The 24,508-nt window shown below is 36.6% G+C and overlaps 2 protein-coding genes across 2 annotated transcripts in view; both read right to left on the bottom strand.

Annotated features, from left to right (window-relative positions):
- rabgap1l2 (RAB GTPase activating protein 1-like 2) overlaps positions 1-2,563 on the bottom strand; it is a 3,390-nt gene extending 827 nt beyond the window's left edge. Inside the window, exons 1-7 of the mRNA XM_016280569.1 lie at positions 2,456-2,563; positions 2,060-2,119; positions 1,811-1,921; positions 1,602-1,706; positions 1,436-1,519; positions 1,278-1,349; positions 1,003-1,194 (exon numbers count right to left, since the gene is read on the bottom strand). Coding sequence (XP_016136055.1) covers positions 1,003-1,194; positions 1,278-1,349; positions 1,436-1,519; positions 1,602-1,706; positions 1,811-1,921; positions 2,060-2,119; positions 2,456-2,563 — 732 coding nt within the window. The remainder of the gene's footprint in view (positions 1-1,002; positions 1,195-1,277; positions 1,350-1,435; positions 1,520-1,601; positions 1,707-1,810; positions 1,922-2,059; positions 2,120-2,455) is intronic.
- A 2,343-nt stretch (positions 2,564-4,906) lies between these two features.
- The window catches only part of fam163aa (family with sequence similarity 163 member Aa), a 20,663-nt gene continuing 1,061 nt past the window's right edge, over positions 4,907-24,508 (bottom strand). The window contains exons 2-4 of the mRNA XM_016280454.1: positions 10,008-10,107; positions 9,761-9,874; positions 4,907-6,482 (exon numbers count right to left, since the gene is read on the bottom strand). Coding sequence (XP_016135940.1) covers positions 6,123-6,482; positions 9,761-9,853 — 453 coding nt within the window. The 5' untranslated portion in view covers positions 9,854-9,874; positions 10,008-10,107 and the 3' untranslated portion in view covers positions 4,907-6,122. The remainder of the gene's footprint in view (positions 6,483-9,760; positions 9,875-10,007; positions 10,108-24,508) is intronic.

Genomic DNA, 24,508 nt, shown 5'->3' with positions numbered 1-24,508 from the left:
GGGGGGGGGGGGGGGGGGGGGGGGTGCTTGTTGCATTTAGCATGTTTGTTAGTTTAGGGGCGGCGTTATCAAGATTGGGGTGTGATCCTTTTGGGTCATTTCAAATATGAACAGTGTATCTGAAAAATTGCTTACTGCACCTTTAATATAAAGTAATAGATTAGGTATCATGAGCAATGAACAACATTTTTAACAGCATTTATCTATGTTAATAAATTTACTATGGCTCATTGTTCACTCTCAGAAAAACAGTAACAAAGGTATTCATTGGGGCTGTACCTTTTCAAATATGTACCATTAAGGTATTAATAACACTTTACTGATACTCTATGTACATTGAAGGTACATAATGCAGTCTTTAAGGGTAAATAAGGTACAAATGTGCTGCTTTTGAGATATCAAAAATATCACCCTACTGACAGCTTTTGATTTTTTTTTTTTCTGAGAGTTGAGTCATGTTATTCATAATACACAAACTATTGTTAATTTATACAACTTGAAATTTAAAAAATGTATTAGTATATGCAGAAAATAACATGAAGGTAGTCTAATAAATGCTGTAAAATATTGTTATTAGTTTATGATACCTGATACATTAACAAATATTAACAAAATTGAACCTTATTATAAAGTGTTTTATATTTATACAGTAATTATTTTAACTTTTTATGTAATGGATAAAAAAGTTTCCACCTCTAATTATTTCATTTATTTTATTTTTACATGAAAAGTTAAACAAGAAAACTTATAATATTGCTTTTCTTGGTTAATTAAAGGGGCCATATGCTGCTAAAAAGAACATTATTTTGTGTATTTGGTGTAATGAAATGTGTTTATGCGGTTTAAGGTTAAAAAAACACATTATTTTCCACATACTGTACATTATTGTTTGAGCTTGTAACACTCCAAAGAGAAAGGAAAAATTGAAATCGCATCATATGACCCCTTTAAGAAATACTTCCATACAGTGTTAATGATAACAAAAAGATTATTTTGCCTTACCTGTATCTTGCATTTAGACTCCACCATTTGTAGCTTGGTCTGGGCCAGCTCTCTCTCTAACTCTTGGACCTGTTCTCTGAGAGAGGCTTTCATTTCATCCTGAGCACTGGTATCTTCATTTTCAGAGCACAGCTGAATTGATCCATCCATACTAAAGATGTGTCTGCACTGCTCACACTCCAGCATCTTGCTCTGAAATAGTATCATGTATCAGTAAATATCATCGGTTATCAATGGTTAAGGTCAAGGTCCTTTGAAGTCAGTCTGATTCTTACCTTGATAACTGCCAGCTCTTTGTCTGCGTGAGCTTTCTGGTTTTCAAGCTTAGTGTTCAGTTGAGAGCAAATCTAAAGGATGCAAGAAATTCGGTTGAATGTTAGCATTAAATTCAATAATGTTTATTGAATGTGTAGAGTTCTAATTGAATGTTTACCTGCTTGTAGTCGACAATGATGTTGTTTGATCTCTTAATGTCGGCTTCTGCTTTGTCCAGCTCTTTCCTAAACATCTCTTTCAGCTGTTGAACACATCAGTACTTTACACAAGGCCAGAGATTGTCCAAACACTTTACTGTGGACATCAGTGACATTAAAGCTCACCTGTGAAGCCTCCTCCTCCTTTCCCTTTTTCTCCTCCTCTGTAATCATCAGAAGCTGTTTGGTTTTCAAAAGCTCTTTGGTTAATTCATCCACCTGGTCCTCGGTCTGAAAAACACAGCAGATGTATCTAAACACACACAGCAAATAAAACAGAAAACGAAACTGGCCTGTTGCGTATGACATGCATGACTCGTAATAATTTGACAGACCTGATCTAAAGCATTCCTCAGTGCAATCTTGCTGGTGACCAGTTTTTGTGCAAGGTCATCATTCTCCTGCTCCAGGCGCAAACTGGTCTCCTGAAGTGTACGGTTTTCTCTCTGGAAAGAGAAAGCATTCCTTTATTCCGCAGATCTAAAACCCAATGCATGATTATGCAATTTTCTCAAAGCGTAAATGTTGAAAGACTTGTGGAGGAGGACAGGAGCTTTTTTTTTTGCCAGGATGTGATATCTTACCTCATACCTGTCGAGTGGGTCTTCTGGCTGCACTTGGTTATCTCTTAATTTTGGCTTTTTAGATATATATATATATATATATATATATATATATATTAATACAATTATATATGTAAATTAATAAATTCATGATAAAATGCTAAAACATTCTAAAAATAATTTATTTTGTATATCATGTATTTATTATAATATTATATATAATATATATGTTCTTATAAGCACCAAGGAGTATACGATCGCAAAAAGTAAATGATTGCAAATGCACTAATACTGTATTTCAACACTGCTGTAAAGAAATTTGAATCAAAACATGCTATCGTGCTACGCCTTAAAAATTCCAGCATGCCAGGTTTGAATCAACGTGACAAACATGAGGTCAAAGGCTGCTGAACTTACCACTTGCTTTGGTAGAGTCTCCACTACTAGACTAGCCAGGATCTCCTCCTCTGACATCTGGTCAATCATATGGGCATCATAGGCCACAGCAATAGACACTTCTTCCATCATTTTAGCAGGTGAGAAGAACGCAAGCGATCTCTACAAAGTACAAAGTAGGCAACTAAACTTGTCTGGAGAAATGACAACAGGTTTGACAGGCAGCAGTCTATATATGTCTGTCCCAGCGCAAGGCCTGCCCCAACGTAAGTCTATGGGAGGGGATTCATTTCAGTCCACCTTTATCCTCTGGATCTTCACTTACCTAATAAGCAGGTACCAAAACTCTTCCAACTGCTCCTATTCAACTTCCTTACAATATTATTCCACAATCCAGCAGCCAATACTAATTATTTCAACACACAATTTCCTCATTGCTGAAGCAGAACTCAGTTAAATATTATTAAAATGATTAATCCAACACAAGAAGGACCTGGAAGTTGGAACAGATATATTTTTCAGAAAAGCTTTTAGCGTCACCGTTTAGACTTTGCTAGCCTGCCTGCGTGTTCAAGCTCAGGGCTAAAGACTGTGAAATTGAAATTCTTGCTGTAATCCTGTAGGTCGCCTCTTACACAAAAACACAGTGGTTTTCCTGGGACAAGCAGGTGCCAGTACATTCCTCCATTCCTTAAGCTGCTTATATCTGGCCGCTGTATGTTCAGCAGGATTGATGGAGACTGTGAACTGTTTTTATCATCTTTCTACAGCTTCAGATAATGCAGATATTATTCATCAAAACTGGTTAAAAAGCACTAGATTTTCTTGTAAAACTATGTATGTTTCTTTGTCTGTTATACAGAGATAATCTGTTGTGGTCATCAGCCTGAACAATGCCAAGCTAATAAAGGGAAAAGAGAAGGGGACAAAAGTGAACAAAAGTGGGGGAGGATGTTATTAGTAATTGAAAGAAGGGAAGAGAAGAGAGCAATAAAGACAAACAGCAAAGTGTCACGGTGTTCAAAGGTTCTTGTATTGGAGGAGGTGCCACCTCTCAGTCTTCAGGTTTCGTCATGATCCTGTAAAGTAAACAAACGCACAACTCTCTCCAGGGGGAGTGACTCTCTCATTCGTTTGTTAAGTGTACTGCTTATTATGGCTGAAAACTCAGTGGAAAGCTTCATCATGCTGAGAGTGAAATTCTTTACATTTGCTGAACTGCAATGCAGATGAGATGCATGAAACAGCTATTTGTTTAACAAGATCTTAAACTGGTCCTTCAAGTAGTTTAACACAATACACAGAGAGAATGCAGCCCAGCCCTGCTTGGCACTCCCAAATGCCAAATGTCTTCAGCGCTTTAAGATGCAAAAGTGAAAGAACAGGCTACAAATAGAAAAGTGTAAGATAAGTAAAGATTTTGTCAAAATTACATAAAATGTGTTTTCTCAAGCAGTGGTTCTGTACACTGTACCAGTTTGGGGTCAGTAAGATTCTTTTGAAGAAACTAATAGTTTTAAGCAAGCATACATCAAATTGTTCAAAACTGAGAGTAAAACATTTACATTGTTTTGAAAAATCTATTTAAAATAAGTGCTGTTCTTTTGAAGTTTCTATTGATCAAAAATATCCAGAAAAAAAAAAACTATCACGGTCATGGCTGTTGAAAATCCAGCCATCACAGTTATAAATTATTTTAAATAAAAAAATAAAATAAAAACAATAGTAATAATATTTTACAAAATTACTTTTTTTTTCAAATAATTGCAGCCTTGGTGAAAAAGACTTCATAAGCATAACTTAATAATAATAATAAAAATAATAATAATAACAAAAAATAAATAATACTGACCCCAAATTTTTAGTGTCAATAAATGTTGATTTCAGATACTTGCTTCAAAACCCCTTTAAATGTTTTTGCTATTGATTCTGTCTAAGCTAGAATAACACTATCATTATATTTTGCTAGCTGTTGAGTAAATAAGTGAACACAAAAAGGCACACTGGCATTCAGAGTCAACTATGTACTTATTTAACTTTTGCTTACTTACTTAAACTTACCCTATATATATGATGTGCTATTGGGGCATGTTGTCACAAAATGTTCAGTGAACTGGGGAGTAAAAGTGAAAATGTTCAGTTGTTTTTTAATATGTTTGACAACCAGTTTTTTATGGTTTTACTTAATCCACTAAGTGCCAAAGCAGCTCCATGAATAGGAATATCGAAGAATATAGCATTGGCAGTCAGCTTTTAGATACAGATAGATATAGACTTGACAGGAAACATTTCAATCATTGAAATAATTTGATCTTTATGTACATGTATTTGTATAGATTTGAAATGGCTTTTATTACTCTGATCACAATTGACCAATTTTATAAAAGTCTACAGGCATTTATAAATGCTTCGTTTATATTCAAAAGCATTCTGTGAAACATGTGGACAATAGGCTACTCTTTTTTTCCCCTCAGTATTTTAAACCATAGACTGATATACTTAAAAAAAAAATCCTATTTTTGCCTAAAAGTATTCACATGTAAAATATAAGTGCCATCCTGTGATTTGTAATGTGATCCAGTTACAACCAAAGAGTGCTTCAGAGAGAGTGAACACAGACATCAGAATGCACAATTCATAAACCAATGGCTACTGAAACAAGTATGTGAGAAAATATAATAATTTACATAAACACATTTGCAAAGACAAGGAAACTACCGTTCCTATAAGTATAATTTCCACTGCCATAATATCATACAAACAGGGACAAGATAATGAAATGTTTTCAATATTTTCCAGTCATTTCCTCTCAGCGCCTCAGAAGATTTTTTGAAAATGCTGCATATAAATTAGAAAATTATATGCCATCTGAGATTTCTGCAATGCTACTTTAAAAAGCTCTTAATTGTAATATTGCAGTGGATATGGACAAAAAAAGTGAGAATTAACTATTCAAATTCAACCTCAGTATTATGATAACTCAACAACTGTCAACACTCTGTGCCATTGTGAATTTTAGTTAATGTGACACATATATTCAAATATAAACTGACCAATATAATCATCATCAGTTATTCATTTAACATTTTCCCAACAGTTCAACACACATAAAGACAATAACATTTTGGTTAATTCCTCATCCTAAAATAAGTTTTTCAAAGACATAGATTCAGTATATCGGGGATATTTAGATAAAGCTGAATGTCATGCTCATTTCAACAAAGATACTTTTTTTTAAAGCTATTAAAAATTTGTGTGGAATGTTTGCCTTTTATGTCACGATAAACAACAAAATACTTGAGATGAGCCTAAAAAGCTTCCTTGGCCTGCTCCATTTTGATTCTCTGACTATAATATATGCTTTATCTGACTTTTCCAGATAAATAAAACACCCTATTTGCATTTAACCTTTAAAACTTACATTTAAAAGCCCAAAACTCCACAAACACTTCATGTCATAACACATGGCCCTCAAAGCACAAAAGGGAGGGATGTGCAAGAAGAAGAGGTAAACAGCAGGTAAAACAAAAGACAATGGAAGACTAAAGATGGCCTTAGACCCGTGTGGAAGAATAACATGGCATCCAGTAGGTCTTTTTAACTCTTGGCGCGTGGAGATGTAACTGCCCCAGTTGCTCTGGTCCACAGAGCGGTTCTGTCCCTGGGTCCATCTCTGGGTCTGTGAGGGTCAGACGTCAGTGCTGATGGCTCGTGTATTGGTGTAAAAGTCCGGCGTACTGCGATGGCTCAGCACGGGGCCGTACATGGCGGCCAGACCAAGGGCAGTGGCGCCATGGTTCTCGTAGTGAGTGGGCATGTAGGACAGGCGTTCGCCGCCATTCCGCATCTCATCTGTGCCACGGAGGTAGTAGGGTGAGCAAGTCGGGCAGTAGCTGTGAGGTGGAGCGGGGTCGTAGGGCAGCGAGAGAGGTGTGACGGCCGCCCCGTCCACTCCCGGAGCGCTGCATGCGTTGCATGCGAACTGTGGCTGAGGATCTCCGACCGAGCCCGCCTCCCCTTCTGACTCATTTCTCTTACAGCAGTAATACTAGGATGGAGGGACGGTTTGATATACAGAGGAAACTAGATTAGACACTGGGCCTTCAACGCAGATCTTCCTCAAATTGTTGAGTAACACGCAGAACTTTTTGAGCACGGAATGATTCTGCAATGGATTTTAGTTATTTAAATAATAGAGCTGTTCAGTCATGAGGTCATTTTTAGGTCAACAAGTAGCTAAGGCTAAACTGAGCTTAGTGAAAAATAAATATAGGCAACTAAAATGTATTTGAAATACATTTATTTCATGCTAAGTATATGACAAATACATTAAAAAATGTATGTGCTTAATAAAAATACCCTGCAATTGTATTTTTAGTATACTGAACTGGTATACTTAATGTCTGCAACTAATTTTGTACTTAATGCACTTTAATTATGCGGAAGTAGTGCTGAAGTCCAACTAAAGGTATACTTAAGTACATTTTATTGTGCTAAAGTGGAACTATTGCAAGTATACTTCAGTACACTTTAAATCTCTTGTATTTAAATACGGATATTATTCAAAGATCATACAATCCTCATCAACAGGGACATTAAAACACATTTTAGACTTAATATTAAGAAATGTGCATTGTGCACAAGTAGTACTCCAAATAAAGTTTAATTATAATTTTTATATCTGTAAGTCTCAAGCGATATATCCGTAAATATGTTAATAGATTTGAACTATACTTATTATGAAATAAATGTATTTTAAATTTATTACTTTTTTACTAGGGGACATGTGGGTTTTTCCAGAATAGCTATTTTTAATTATGAATAAAACAGGGTCTGTGGTTAGCACTACTTGAAGAGACTTTTATATGTAAAGTCAAGTCAAATCATAAGTGTGAATTTTGAAAACATTTTGGTAATCATCACAGATATGTAATTTTAAACCTGAAACCCCATTAGAAATTCTTAAAGCTGCAGTCCGTAACTTTTTTTTGGTTAAAAATGATCCGAAATCAATATTTGAGCAAGTACATAACCAGCCAGTGTTCAAAACTATCGCCTTACTTTAGCCCGATTCAAAACGGTCATCTTATAATAATGTTTTCTAATTTGAGTGGTACGAGTAGGTTTTCGCGGGAAATTCGAGCATGACACTGCATCATTACATCACGTCTGTAAACATAAAGAAGTTGTCCCGGCTACTAGGCTATCGCATGTGAGGATCCTGCAGGTGGCCGATCGTTTATAGCCTTTTCTCATAGCAGTCAGAATTAAATGTATCATTTTGATGGCGGATTGTAATCCAGAAAGGATTATGTGTTTATGAAACACATGTGAATGAAATTAAATTATATTCCAGTTATAAATGTGCTTCTGATTATAGCCTGGGATTACAAAAAATTTTATTTTAAAGAAAACCAGCTTGAAGGGAGCATAATTTGCTTTTTGGGTTAAAAGAATTTCTTAATATGAAATTCGAAGAGTATGACAATTAGATTAGACCAGGGGTGTCAAACTCAATTCCTAGAGGGCCACAGCCCTGCAGGGTTTAGCTCCAACCCTAATTAAACACACCTGATCCAGCTAATCAGGTCCTTTAAACTTATTTTAAAACTACATGATATGTGTGTTGGAGCAGGGTTGGAACTAAACTCTGCAGGGCTGCGGCGCTCCAGGAACTGAGTTTGACACCCCTGGATTAGACTGTGCAGAAATTGAAATATACACGCTAATACACACTATACTCATAGTCACCAATGTTGATGTTGTTAACATTAATCATATGAGAATAAAGTATAACAATAATAATAATTTGAACGGCTTGATGTGATATGAGCTAACCGATCTTTAGATTTAATCACCATTGGTAGCGAGATTTATGGTAATGCTTTTTTCCACAGTTGGTCAGAACAAACGTGGCAGACTTGTTACTTACTTGTTTAGATGGCAATATACGGTGAAAATTCTTATTTGGGTCATATTCCAAGACATAGGCTAGAATCTGTGATTGCTAAGTACAGTAAATATCCACACCGGTGCGGTGACTGACTGCCACACATACTCTTCAGAACATTAGATTCATCCGCGCTGGAGCCGTGCCGACTCACAACCCACGCAAGCTAGATAATTCCGCACACAGCTGCAATTCCAGGTTTTCAAACAGAGATGGCGACAGTAGTCGCGTTTCCATTACAGATTTGCTCAAAACTTTGGCGATATTTTCTGAATGTCGATAAAAAAGTATTGCAAAATGACGGCGTTTCCATTAACCAATGTTATGTGGCTAAAACGTAACCTTTTGCCTCTCGCGATAAGTCATGGCAATGGATTTTGGTGGGATTTTGGCTATATTTATTCAAAGGAGGCTTATGCGTGTGTCTTTACAGAAGCAGCAAAGAGAGCCGCTTCAGAAACGTGTGTGGCGCGGCTGGAATAAACCATAGACTGTATAAAACATAAACACAAGCATTGAGTGGCCGTAATCAGCTTCAGTGACCGTATCAGAGCCACACTGCACCGCAGATGTGTGCAATGTAAATTGTCTAAGTATTAATAGTAGGGAAAGCCCCTTATACTGGAGAGCGGCCACTGTTTCTTGGAGGTTATAGTACATTGAAGAATGATCATATGACTTTTTACATACGCCATGTGACCTGTAAATGCGAAAAAGCCGTTTCCATTGCAGTTTTGCGAATTAATCCTTTTTCGCATTGCTTGAAAAACCACCTCATGCGAGCGTAAAAACTTTTTTGCGATATATGGCCGTTTTTTCGAAATTGATGCATTTCCATTAGGCGTATTTTCAATTCGCAATTTCAATTTGCGCAATTTGAAGGGTAATGGAAACACGCCTAAAGAGGCAAAACTTATGACTGCAGCTTTAAATGGAATTCTTAAAAATGCTATTTTTTGTGGGTTTTAGGACGGCAGACTAAACAGATCAACCAATTTTGGGTCATTCACACAGATCACGTTTTTACATTTCACTGCGCTGCTTTTCTTTTGTTTTCAATGTAAATATGCACTAGACATACATATTTGACCTAAAAAACATGGTGCTCAAGTTAAACTTTTAAAAAACAAATTTTGAGATTTTGCAATTTGTTTCCAATTCATCAGCCCTGCGTCTTTTGTTTTTAAACTCAAAAACCTGTACTGTGTGAATGGCTCCTAATTCGACATTCAGGAATTTTCTTTGGGTTTTTAGAATAGCGATTCTTTATAATCAGTAAATAAGGTCCATAGACCTTCTGCGTTAATGCGAAAACATGTTCTATGTGGTGTGAATGGCTCCTTAACCCTGCAATGAAATGTAAATGCAATGCTCACCTGGAGTCTACAGTAACAAAGCACTGCAATGATACACAAGAGTATCACTGTTGCGAGAATTCCTCCGGTTATGACAACAGTTCCAGCTGTCATCCGACCAGATCTCCATCAAACCTTAAGAAAAAAAGAGAGGGAGTCAATTGTCTCACTGAAACTTAATTTCCATATGTAAAAACAGACAGATACGGAAAACAGTTCACAACACCAAAACACAAAAACATGTTGATGGGTTGCGCTCAGCACTTACATTAGAAGAGAGCAGAGAGGACGACAGGCCCCAGAGAGTTTGTACTGCTGCTTGTCCTGACACACGGCTCATGGGTTGCAGACACTCAACTGTACACTTTCTGGATATCACAGAAGAAGTGCAACATGTGATGTGAATGATAGATTTTTTAAGAACTTCTGTTTCAGCAATAGTACAACAGCCACAATAACCATTCCATCCAGAAGGAGGCAGTACAATAAAAGATATGCATACATTACCACAGCACAGTATACTTGTATGGAATCAGAGATACACATTAAATTTTTAACATTTATTCAACTAAGAATAATGTGTTAATGGGATTTTGACATCTACAAAGATTGTAAGCATACATTAAGTTTGGAGACATTTCACAGTCTTTACAGATCTTGATACCAAGATCATAATTCAAGGCAATAAATATGTAATCAAGGATAATGTAATAGAAGCCACTGGCAGAAAATGGTCGAAAAGAGAGAGCAAACATGGTGGAAAACATAAAAAAATTGAACAGAATATTATCCTGACTTTTTGGTTCAAAGCCTGACATAAAATACTGTATAAAAACCAATGAAAAAAATATAAACTTAAAAGCAACATCACTACAGAGGACTTAAAATACAATTGAAACTAATGAACTAATAAAATAATTAATGTCCCCTTAAACAGAACCCAGGCTTATCTGGTTCAAAATCAGGGATGTTTTCCCACCCATCACAAGTCCTCTTCCTGTCCATTTTCTCAGAGTAAAAGCACTAAATTATATACAGGAATGGTGGAATGCTAATGCTGTTAAAAGCAATGTGCCATCTATTCTCCCTGGAATGTGGCCAAGCAGTGTGTTCCTGTCCCCTGTGCTGCTTGCCAGCAGTTAAACTCTGAGAAAGTACGGGATGTATGATCTTTTGGTGGGTTGCTGGAGGTCAAACCTCTCTATCATGGCAACACTGACAGCAATGGGCCACTGATAGGCATGTTTGGACAATTACATGCAGCTGATAGGCTAGACAAGGTCACTGTAAGTACACTGAGAAGTACACAAGGACGGGTGGGAATTGGAGTATTTTCTTGTGCTAATTTGTGGTGATACTGAACTGTGAAATTGAATATCAAAGTAATGGCATTTCTGCACACAATATCAAAATCCAAAGTCCACTCACTTGGTGATCATCTTGGCAACACCCCAATGCAGCTATTTTCTGTTATCTACCAGAACGAGGAAAGGCCAAAATGAAAAAAAAAGGCTGCCAAGCTTACGTAATGCATAAATGCAGTCAGCAATTAATTAAATAAATAAATCTATAGACACAAAATGGACTAAGCTTCTCAACAAAAGAGTTTGAGATTTAAATAGGTGTAGTTTAATTCATATATTATCTTAAAGCAATTGCAAGACAAACACTGCAACGTATGAAAACAATGTCCTTTGTTATTTTCAATTCAAACAATAAAGATGCAATATGCAGCTAACCGTGTTTGTACACACAAAAAAGTGCAAAAGCTGTCACTGGGGTGGTACCCTAAGATACAAAAGCTAAAAGGTACATCTTTGTACCTTATTTACTCATAAATGATAGGCCTACTTAATAGTAGGCCTACCTTATCTAATATGACCACGCTTATGTCTTTTATGTTAAGTTTCAAGTTTGCGCTGTTCAAGTTAAAAAATACATATCAAGACCTTGTTTTTCTCCTATTCCACTGTTTGCGTTCCACATGTTTCCATTTCCTGTGTGAATGGCCCCTAATATGTTAAGTGCTTCCAAAATCATATGTAAAAGAATTAGTGATGGGTCTTTTGAGAACATTTCATTTATTTTGTGACTCGAGTTGTCTGTGAGAATGATCTGTTCATTTTCATGCTCATGCACAACCTTTCATTTTTTTGTCACATTAAAGGGGTCATATGATGCGATTTCAAGTTTTCCTTTCTCTTCGGAGTGTTACAAGCTCTTGGTGCATAAAGAAGGTCTGTAAAGTTGCAAAGACTAAAGTCTCAAATCCAAAGAGATATTCTTTATAAAAGTTAAGAGTCAGCCACGCCTACCTAAAACGGCTGGTTCTAACACGAAGAACAGCAGAGTCGTGGTAGAAAGTTCGGAGATGGTATTAAAGTAGCTCAGTTTAAATGTATTGTATGAATTGCCCTTACTATGGAATAAAAAATACGGGGTGTATATTTACATTTAGTAAAAAGTGTATATGAAACATCAGCTCCAGTGGTGCAGATGGATAAGCGTGTGACACTGACTTTTTGATGCGATCGACCCGGGTTCGATCCCGCCTTTTGCCAAGCTTTTTTCCCCTCCCTTTTCTCGTATTAGCAATGGATTCTATTTACACTAAGTGAAAATAGCAGTATTTTTAGCAATATGCTATTTACACTAAGTGCAAATACCTAGCTACACTATGTTAAAATAGCAGGATTTCTACTATTAAGTATACTACTTGTTGCAAATAGTGGCAATTATCTGCACTTCAGTATTGTAGTACATTATAAAACAGTATGCAATAATAACGTATTGAGTGTAAATTTAAATTATAATTTAAATTAAAAATTATTAAATGGATGCCACCTTATTGGTACAATAAAGCCCTCCCCACACCTACACTAACCCTACCCGATACTTTATTTTCAACTTTTTGATTATTTCCTTAATTTTTATTGAAAATAAATGCCTTTACGATGTGATATGAGATTTGAAAAGGGAGGAAAAAAAAGTTCGGCAAAAGGCGGGATCGAACCCACAAAAAGCCAAGGCCAAGCGCTTATCCATCAGCACCACCATTCTGTTACACCAAATACACAAAATTATGATCTTTAAAATAGCATCATATGACCACTTTAAAGCCACACAGACTCTGTAATTAACTGTGTAACCTCCTGAGTGTTTGCTGGGTTTTTTTTAATCCGATTTTTTTGTTCACTGGTCTTGTGGAAACTGCATAAGCAACATTCGCGAAAGTGGATGCATTTGGAGGAATTTGGCTATTGCAGTGGATCTAAAATATTAATAATTAATCATAATTAGTTATGGTTAATTATTCATATTTCCCCATGAGCTGATTCGCTACAAAATGTAACATTTTACTTTAAATGTGTAAATTACTTCAAAATTTACTGCTCAAACAAACAAAATGACTTCAATACAGATTGTTACAGTTTGCCAAACAAGATTCAAAGATCTGTAAAATTAACAGAACTTCACGTCACTAGTAAGAATATTATGCTACTCTGAATTCACCCCCTGTGAAGATTTTACCATTAAGGTGATCAGGTGATCTTTTAACTAAAAGCTAGTGTGACTTCCTTTCCTACAGTCACTTTATAGGAAAATGAATGGTATTGCTCTATGTGTGGCTTGTCTTTTTCTTCTTACACCCAATGTGTTTCTGACCATACATATACTGCACAACCATATTACAGATAAAACGACACTGCAGTGTACACTGAAGCCAAAAAAGGAGAACCATTAAATTGAGCTATGCATTAAATTGGTCCTCAAGTCCCTGGAGAAATTTTTTGTAAATGGATAGTCAATTATTCACAGTGAAAAGTAAAAGACACCACTGGGCGCAATGAACACTGTGATAATAGAACTACCATACCATTAATTTGGCAGATTATATTTCAGTGTTTTTGAGTTTAGCTCAGACTCACAAGCTGATGACGGCTTCCCCATCCCACAAACATGTTTGAGAGATTGTTTGTTGTATGTTTTCCTTTGTTTATTCATGAAACATGCATAATATGAGATGACCATCCCATGTATATTATGTGAGGAGATGCAGACGGAGATGTGCTGCAAAAGGAAGCGTGACCTGGCGTAGGCCTTGTCAGCATGCTCGTTTATCACCTGGCTCACTCTATTACACCAATGAGTCTGCAGATCAATAGACAGATGCTCCTATATCTCCGTTGCCATGGTACCTATAGGGCTGCTGACCCACTTCTCCCCAAATACCCCAACACCCCTCTCCTTCATCCATTCTATCGTTCCTTTCCTTTTACTCCCTTTCCTCCTTCATTTCTAGTTACCACTATATTTCAGTACATCACCAGCACACGTCAGCCATCTTCACACTGCCAAAGCAGCACAGAAGCCACATCTGAAGCTGAACATATACTATGAAAATGTGTTTTGGTATTGGAAAAATTGTTTTGTATTTTAATATATTTTTAAACGTAATTGATTCCTGTGATGATACAAACTGAATTATCAGCGTCACATGATCCTTCAGAAATCATTCTAATATGCTGATTTGGTCCTCCAGAATAATCTATTATTATTATCAATGTTGAAAAAATTGTGCTTGTTAATATTTTTTAGATAGATTCAGTATTCTTTGATGAACAGAAAGTTCAAATGATCAGCATTATTTGAAATATTTTCTTGTAACATTTTACTTTTTTGTCACTTACTGAATAAAATATCAATTTATTTGAAAGGGCACATATTATGCTCCTTTTTTACAAGATGTAAGCCTAATGTAAGTCTCAGGTGTCCCCAGAATGTATCTGTTAAGCTTTAGCTCAAAATACCCAACAGATAATCTATTTCATCATTTTGAAAATGACTATTTTGAGTGGACGCATGCATGTCTCTTTAAATGCAAATGAACTGCTGCTCTCCGCCCACTTTTCCAGAATAGGGCTGTGCCATTACAGCTCGCACCTCTGATACTCTGCCAAAAAAACATCTGTTTGGGTTTGATTATCATGTCTATCACACTAAAATAATGCATTTTAAAGCCATATCAGTTTAACTTCTGATATACCAGCCCAATCTCACAGCAATTCGTACATATTTTACGAGGTGGCTAATTCATACGAATTCGAACGACCTCACTCGTACAAATTCATACGATTTTACTAAATCGTGCGTATTTTACGAGTTGGACAATTCGCATGAATTTGTATGAATGACCTACACCTAACCCTGTCCCTAAACCTACCCGTCACAAAATCGTACGACTGAGGTCGTATGAATTAGCCACCTCATAAAATACTTATGAATTGGTCATGAGATAGCGTTGGATATACCATTTTCTGAGCGCACACATCTGAAGCACATGCACAGAAAGCGGCTGTCACATGGCATGTGAGTTTATGTTAAAAACATGCATAAGTTACAAAAACACTGTTGGTTATGTCTGGAAAAGATTGCATGTTTATATTAGATCTAAGTATTAAGCACATTATTATTCTTTAGCTTTGGTTAAACAAATAAATTTTGCTTGGTTGGAACAGCAGCTACGCTAATTATGTCTCTATTTGTTTCTCTGTTTTGACATCCAGAACACCTGAGAAGAGATGATGCCAACCCCTCAGAGGACCTCAGATGATGCCAACCCTGAAACAACATACAGAACTACCAAATTTTGCTATAAGTTTGATTGCATCATATAATAATTGCTGTTAATAGTGTTCATCGTCTGTTTGATTACGTCTTTAATTGATTACGTCTTTAATTGATTTTTCCGTACATTTCTGCCATATGTACATTAACTGACAGTCACCAATGATAAGCTACCACTAAATATTGTAGAAACTTAATTTGCTGTAAAGTTGCTTTGCAACGATTTGTATCGTGAAAAGTGCTATACAAATAAACTTGAATTGAATATTAAGTGACAGCAGCATAATATACAGTACCTATACCGCTGTCTCTGATGTTATTATGACCCAAACAATAAAATAAAAACAGAAAATCAATCACTGCTTTTAAATTAATAACTTAAATGCATGTAGTAAAAATAAATTTCTTACTTTAATGCTGCTTTTAATGCTCTAGTGTGAAGATAAACATGGCAGTGTCCATCAACAATTGTGGGTGGGGCCTGTAAAATGTGATTTCACATTTTACGGATTCTGCAAACGGCTTGTTCTGAGACACCGCTTATGATTTATGGGGATAAAAAAAGGGGGCGGGTGGATTATTTTTAAAGATTTATTTTTGGCGTTTTTGCTTTTTGTTATGATACGACAGTGGAGAGCAGACAGGAAGTGAAGTGGGAGAGAGAGAGAGGGGGGCAGGATCAGGAAAGGTCCTCAAGCTGGGATTCTAACTCGGAACACCTGTAGTGCAACAGCACTTTATGTCGGCGCACTTGGCTTGCCCACTAGGCTATTGGCACCGACAAGAGCATGTGGATTTTTATCATTATAGGTTGGTTGTGTACAAACACTGCCACCAACACACATTTATGTTTAAACAACATGTTAAAGTGAATTTTGCATAATTGGTGCCCTTTAAACTAAATCTTATTGACCCAAACATTTAAGATATAATATTATATAACACAGACACCTTTAGATATTTAGAACTGCTCACCACCTGCTCACTTCCTCTCACCTGCTCAGTTTTCTTGTCTAATTTCTCTTTTTCTCTCCTTCCCAAAAATAAGACTCTTCTCACTTCCTTAGGTTCCCCTCTGCTTCTTTTTAAAGGAGCACATGATGACACTTCCCCTCAGTGCTCTGGTAGTGTGTGGCATCTGTCCTCCCTGCCTTTGCTCCAGAACAGTTATGGACTTTTTATCTGGCAGCTCTATCTGACCTCTTATCTGTCCGACCGCACCAGGCCCAATATAGCTGTGGGTGTTCCACATGTTTACGACACAAATATGTCTGCAATGTGAAAAGTAAAGTCAAATCACATCAAACATGACAGAAAAACAACACTGAACTTAATTTAGTATCTAGTGTGAAGACGTCACATTAATGTCTCCAAACAGAGGCTGTCATATAACATGTTAGCAAAAGTCCTAGATGTTCAAAACTCCTCAAAGGAACAGGAAATCAGAAAAAGTGTCTTAATGTGCCCCTTGCAAACTGAAGACCACCATAAACAAAAAGAACATTAATAAGATGCTAAAGATTAGCTAAGCTAATACTAGAACTGAAAACCTGCTAAAAAGACCAGCTTGCAATATGAATTTCCAGGCTGGTTTATGCCATGGTAGTTTTGTGGTAAAGCTAAGATGCCTGATAGGAAAATCAGCATTCTATGCTGGGCACCAGCATCCGAAACAACATACAGTATGCTGGTGAGCAACTACGGTGGTCTTTTCAGTGGCAGTGTTGTTTTCTCAGTGTAAATAACCTCACATATCACAATTTAAAGTGGCAGCAAGACGGTTCATGTCACTGAGCAAGCTAAACAGGACAAAATAAATGTCCTATGGTTAAGAAAATGCTAAATATAAATGACTAGCACTGAACGAACCCGTTTGACAAGTTCTGATGTGTTGAACACTGTGTGACTATTAAACAGCTAATTTCCCTCAACATTCTCATTTTCCTGCCTTATGATTACGCCAGCTTTGCAACAAAACAAGCACAGCAGCGTGGCGCTAATAGAAAACAACTTGCAAAGAGCTAAGATTGCACTCTCTATGGACAGCCCTAAGGGCCATTACTGAAACAGCCCGAGCTTTCATTTACTCTAATTGCAGTTCTAGCCTTTATAACATACACTTAAACCACTGGGTATAATAAGAGAAGAAAACGAGACAGAAATCAAATCCCATTCAGCATAAATTTTCTCATAATCCTTCTTCGTTGTGGAGAATTCTCCTACAGTGGGCTTCTTTCTTAAAGGATTTAGAGAGATCATGTTCAGTTTCTCTTTGGGAGCCGAAAGTAGAATTGAATTGAAAGTAAGAGGTTTTATATTAATGTATTTTTGTTATCACAGGTCACTGTGGTGTTTTTCTTTCTTCAAAAAAACTGTGGATTGTTTCCAGACTTTTAGACCAGAACAGGAAATAAATAAATAATAATGGTCCTTTTATATCATTGTGGAATACAACTCTCATTAACATGGGATATCATTAACATTATAGGCTCGTATATCCCCATTACTTAAAGGGATCATATGACGTTGCTAAAAAGAACATTATTTTGTGTATTTGGTGTAATGAAATGTGTTCATGTGGTTTAAGGTTCAAAAAACACAATATTTTCCATATAATGTACATTATTGTTTCTCCTCTATGCCCCGCCTTTCTGAAACACGTCGATTTTTACAAAGCTCATCGTTCTAAAAAAGCGAGGTGTGCTCTGATTGGCCAGCTATCCAGTGCGTTGTGATTGGCCGAATGCCTCAAGCGTGTGACGGAAATGTTACGCCCCTTAACATACTGTGATGCCGTCTCCAAGCAGGTCGAGACAAAACCAATAAAACCCATTACAAATTAGGCATTTGTTGCATCCAGTGGGGACATATTTACTGATTATAATGACTTATACTTTTTACGTGTTGCGTTGCATATCGCGCTGCGTAAACATAAAACCATGTCTGCATTTGTGATCGGAGAAACAACAAACAACAAGCCTACTCTACACTGTTCAAAACTTGCATTTAAATCATCAGTGGCAAATTATTTAAATATAAAAAAACATACTTACAGGCTGTGAGTCAGAAGTGCCAGACTGTCCTTGCAAAGTTGGAACTGCCCAACTTTATAGAAACAGCCTTTGTGCCACAGACGCATTGTAGGCTACTCTCCCAGGAAACAGTCCTCAGCCTCCATAAAATGCGCAGCACACATCTGAATATTTGGGTTGAACTGTTCTGGAACAGTGTTGTAAATACAACTTAACCACTGATTTCTAGTTGTGCCCTCTTTTGGAAGGCCAAACAAAGTAGTTTGCTTTCACAACAAAACACACAGCGACTCCACAACATGGCAGCGGCGGCAACAGCAAGAATTAAAGTTACGCCTTCTTTCTTTGCATGCACATTTGGTTATGCAAATTTTCCCACATCGTGACATAGACATGTGGGGGCATGTTAGAATGAGCCGTTTTAGGTAGGAGTGGTTGACTCTTAAATTTTATAAATAATATCTCTTTGGATTTGAGACTTTAGTCTTTGCAACTTTACAGATCTTTTTTATGCACCAAGAGCTTGTAACACTCCAAAGAGAAAGGAAAAATTTCAAAATATCTTCTCTTATTTTCCACTGAAGAAAGTCATAGAGGTTTCAAATGACATGAGGGGTTGAGAAAATAGGAAGAAATAATATTTATTTTTGAGTGAAATATCCCTTTAACACCAGATTGCTCTGGGAATACTGTATTATAAGTTGTTTTGGATAAGTGACAGTTAATAATATCAAGTAACTAACTGACAGTTGTAAGAAGCACCATACATGCATATATTAAACACTCCCTGATGTATAGAAGCACTCAGATCAGCTCAATGGGCTCTGACACAGTCAATGAGAGATATTTAAGGAACTGTTTAAAGGAATCACAGTAGTGACTGACTTATATCATATCAAATCCCATGTCTCTGGTGACAGTGAGAGTTTTGGAGATGGTTGACTGAGAAACTGATTACCAGAGAGAGCTTGTTCTCAGGCCACCTTCATTTGACTAATTTCACCATCATCAACTCTAAAGATTTGGGTTATTCAACTTTAATGTCTCCTGGATTGATTGAAATAGAGCTATGCTTCAATTTCTTATTAAATTTTTCACTTCCCTTTTATCAAGACATCCAATTTAAAATCAAAATTTGACATAAAACACAACATTCCTCAAATGAAACCGCAAACACTCAAATGAAACCTCCAAACCTATAATGTTGCGGCTTTAGTTTTAGCCTCTCTCTCCAGCTGGGTCTGTATATGCCAGCGGGTCTCTGTTGCCTGATTTATGGAGAGCCAGCATGCACATCCTGCCCCAAGGACAAATCCAGAGACAGCTTCAGATGTCAGGCTATAAAGCAGCTGCTGACTGGGTTCTTATTCAGCAATTGCTGCTACCCCACTTAATTCACTGGCATTTATTTAAAGCACAAAGAGAGACAATCAAAAATTGTGGGGTGATTTAAAAAAAAAAATTGATGGACATGAGGCTCATGGTTTAGGGGGACAGACAATCTGTGCACAAATTCTAGAGTAAAGAAGACTAAAAGACTCTAAACTAAAACTTTAATAATAATAGAATAAAAATAAACAGATTTTTTAAAACTTATTTTACGTTTTATATATATATATATATATATGATTTCTTTATATGTGACCCTGGACCACAAAATCAGTCATAGGGGTCAATTTTTTTAAATTGAGATTTATACATCACCTGAAAGCTAAATAAATAAGCTTTCAATTGATATATGGGTATGGATATATGATATTGTTAGGATAGGACAATATTTGGCTGAGAACTATTTGAAAATCTGGAACCTGAGGGTGCAAAAAAATCTAAATATTGAGAAAATCGCCTTTAAAATTGTCCAAATTAAGTTCTTAGCAATGCATATTACTAATCCAAAATTAAGTTTTGCTATATTTATGGCAGTAAATTTACAAAATATCTTCATGGAACATGATCTTTATTTAACATCTTAATGATTTTTGGCATAAAAGAAAAATCTATAATTTTGACACATACAATGTATTTTTGGCTATTGCTACAAATATACCCGTGCTACTTATGTCTGGTTTTGTGGTCCAGGGTCACATATATAAATATTTGTTTTTATTCTATAAATATTTTATACAGGTGCATCTCAATAAATTAGAATGTCGTGGAAAAGTTGTGAAACTCGTGTATTAAATAAATTCAATGCACACAGACTGAAGTAGTTTAAGTCTTTGGTTCTTTTAATTGTGATGACTTTGGCTCACATTTAACAAAAACCCACCAATTCACTATCTCAGCAAATTAGAATACTTCATAAGACCAATAAAAAAAACATTTTTAGTGAATTGTTGGCCTTCTGGAAAGTATGTTAATTTACTGTACATGTACTCAATACTTGGTTTTTGCCTCCTTTTGCATGAATTACTGCATCAGTGCGGCGTGGCATGGAGACAATCAGCCTGTGGCACTGCTGAGGTGGTATGGAAGCCCAGGTTGCTTTGATAGCGGCCTTCAGGTCATCTACATTGTTGGGTCTGGTGTCTCTCATCTTCCTCTTGACAATACCCCATAGATTCTCTATGGGGTTCAGGTCAGGCGAGTTTGCAGGCCAATCAAGCACACCAACACCATGGTCACTGAACCAGCTTTTGGTGCTTTTGGCAGTGTGGGCAGGTGCCAAGTCCTGCTGGAAAATGAAATCAGCATCTCCATAAAGCTTGTCACCAGAAGGAAGCGTGAAGTGCTCTAAAATTTCCTGGTAGATGGCTGCAGTGACTGTGGACTTCAGAAAACACAGTGGACCAACACCAGCAGATGACATGGCAGCCCTAATCATCACTGACTTTCGAAACTTCACACTGGACTTCAAGCAACATGGTTTCTGTGCCTCTCCACTCTTCCTCCAGACTCTGGGACCTTGATTTCCAAATGAAATGCAAAATTTACTTTCATCTGAAAAGAGGACTTTGGTCCACTGTGTTTTCTGTCAAAGCAACCTGGGCTTCCATACCACCTCAGCAGTGCCACAGGCTGATTGTCTCCATGCCACACCGCACTGATGCAGTAATTCATGCAAAAGGAGGCCCAACCAAGTATTGAGTACATGTACAGTAAATTAACATACTTTCCAGAAGGCCAACAATTCACTAAAAATGTTTTTTTTATTGGTCTTATGAAGTATTCTAATTTGTTGAGATAGTGAATTGGTGGGTTTTTGTGAAATGTGAGCCAAAATCATCACAATTAAAAGAACCAAAGACTTAAACTACTTCAGTCTGTGTGCATTGAATTTATTTAATACACGAGTTTCACAATTTGAGTTGAATTACTGAAATAAATTAACTTTTCCACGACATTCTAATTTATTGAGATGCACCTGTAAATATATGTTGTGTTCGGAGATGGCAATTGCTAAAAATACATCGTTTTAAGTAATAGCTGATTTAGGAGTATTGTGGCAACAAAACTGAATTAATATTGGCAAAAACTAGTTTTATATCAAACTGGAAAGAAATAAATGACTATACTGTATTAAGCTGAATTTTTCCTATAAATAGGTAATGGCAAAAATGCATATATATTTGCTTGAATTGCTTAAAGATATAAGCTTGATTGCTTGTATCATTGTAAAATGTAAACTATATTATCACCCAGCTCCAATCTGATAAATGCGAAAATAAGCCATAAAGATATTAAGTTATAAACATTAACGTTATGAAAAGTGCTATACAAATTCATTTGTCCCGACTTGACATATATAAGCAGCAAACAACAATTTCAGGACAAGAAATCAGTCATGTAAAATTAATAGTAAAATAACAAACAGTCACAAAATTTAAATGCATTTTTGGCTTGTTCCCACATTTCAGTCATGACCACTGACAAAAACTCAATTAGGTGGCATGCTAATAGGTCAATTCAGTAGAAAGAGAACTTTTTAAATCACTGTTTACAAGTCATAGAAAGTGCAAATGCCAACGCAATGACGCATGCACATGTCCAACTCTGCAGTAAGTATTAAAGCTCTCACTTTGGATAGCTCAAGCAATACTGAGCAGATGACTCAGTGCTCTGTTCACTCATAAACACATTGTAATTTGTTTTTGATGTGTGCTACATAAGTCAGCAACAAACAGAAACCGCCGCAATCACAATGCTGAGAGGCTTCTCTTGACACAGCTTGTCGGCCTGATCTATGATGTCACTTATAACAACGCTGTGGGGAGATAGTAAGGTGAACGTCCTTCTTCATTATTAAAACGAATCTCTCCTCCGCAGCCGCGAGAGCTGCTTCTCGCTCTGTGAAATGGAGAGGCAGGAGCTCTGATCATTTTTGAATGAATCCCTTCTCCTGATATATCCACTCTTAAATAATGGCATGAATATTTCGGTGACGAAGCCTCTAACTTTGCACTTGAAATCAAGGCAAGCCTGCAATTTTAAGTCGGCCCTTTTCAATTATTCAAATATCATTCCTGTAACAATATTTTTCCATCACCGGGCCATTTAGCCAGGTAGTGAAGGAAGGATTTTTCACCCCATTCTCTTCAAAAAGCACTCATCTCTGCCGTGTATGGAGAGAATATATTTATGTCTAAATCTGGGGCAGTTGCATGGACTTAAAAAATGAACAGAGAGAAGAGGAATATCATCATTCGTTTTTCTTTGTCAAAATGAATAAAAGTAATCCTGTCCATTTATACCAATAGGAATCTGCCATTGGAAAACCATCTTAATTGTCATCTAATCTGAACATTAGGGGTCATTTATTGTCTATGGAAGTTTACAGTGCTGTTAAAGGAATAGTTCACCCATAAATGAAAATTTGCTGAAAATGTACTCACCTTCAGGCCATTCAAAATGTAGATGAGTTTGTTTCTTCATCAGAACAGATTTGGAGAAATTTAGCATTACAACACTTGCTTACCAATAGATCCTCTGCGGTGAATGGGTGCCGTTATAATGAGAGTCCAAATAGCTGATAAAAACATCACAATAATCCACAAGTAATTCACATGACTCCAGTTCATCAGTTAACATATTGTGAAAAGCTGTGTGTCTGTAATAAACAAATCCATCATTGCTTTTTACTTTAAACCTTTGATTCCAGCTAAAATGTGAGTCCTTTATCCACAATATTGCTTTCTCAAGGGAAAAAGTAATCTTGTCTCAATCAGGAGTGAAATATGCACAAATCAAGCATTGTTTACAAGCCAAAACAGTCCAAAACAGTTCTAAACAAATATATCAGTGGATTTTGATGTGAGAGGACAGAGGATTGACTTTTCACTGGAGCAAGTATTATGGAATTTGGACTCATATTTTGGCCATGCCTTATTTGTTTCTTATACAAACATGCAGTTTTTCACTTCACAAGAGGTTAATTAGATTAAAAAAGTGATCACTCCAAATTTTTTCTGATGAAGAAACAAACTCATCTACATCATGAATGGCCCATTTTTGGGTGAAGTATTCCTCTAAATACTACAGTAAACAGCTAACAATCTTTCACCATTTTCCCTTTTAACCATTGTGTAGTATTACGTCATGTTCATGTACACGTGTCATCGCCCTTTAGCTTTCAACTGCATTTCTTGCAACAGACAAGAATTGCTCCCAGAAAAGCCCTTGATGGGCTTTCCCCTGTCAAGGCGACTCACAGTGAAGCTTTAAAAACTTCAGACTGCGTGGTTTACCATAGCTTGACTCAAACTAACATGCTCCCTCAAGCAGTACATCTGCCAAGAGCACACTGCTGGAGAGCTTGCCATGTAAATCCAGCAAAACAAACAGTTGAAAAGCTACTCCAAACACGCCAGGCCCTCTTGGCAGATAGAGCATCACTGGCCTAGAAATCATGTCTCCACTAAAACAGCATCTGTGTATGTGTCATGTCTGCTAGAAACAGAAAACATATGCTTTCCCACTGTGGAAAACATTACTTTTTCACCAAAAGCAACAGCTCTGCGTGAAATATATGACTACTATCATGCTCAACCATCACAAAAAAATATATCCATCATCTCTTTGATCAATCTGGCTGAATCAGCCATTATGTATAAAAACAAAAATAGATAATTTTATGTGAGTGTGTGTGTGCATATATATATATATATATATA

This window comes from Sinocyclocheilus grahami, unplaced genomic scaffold (assembly GCF_001515645.1).
Source record: "Sinocyclocheilus grahami isolate Dianchi unplaced genomic scaffold, SAMN03320097.WGS_v1.1 scaffold141.1, whole genome shotgun sequence".
Taxonomy (NCBI): Eukaryota; Metazoa; Chordata; class Actinopteri; order Cypriniformes; family Cyprinidae; genus Sinocyclocheilus; species Sinocyclocheilus grahami.
This window is presented reverse-complemented; position numbering and strand designations above follow the sequence as displayed.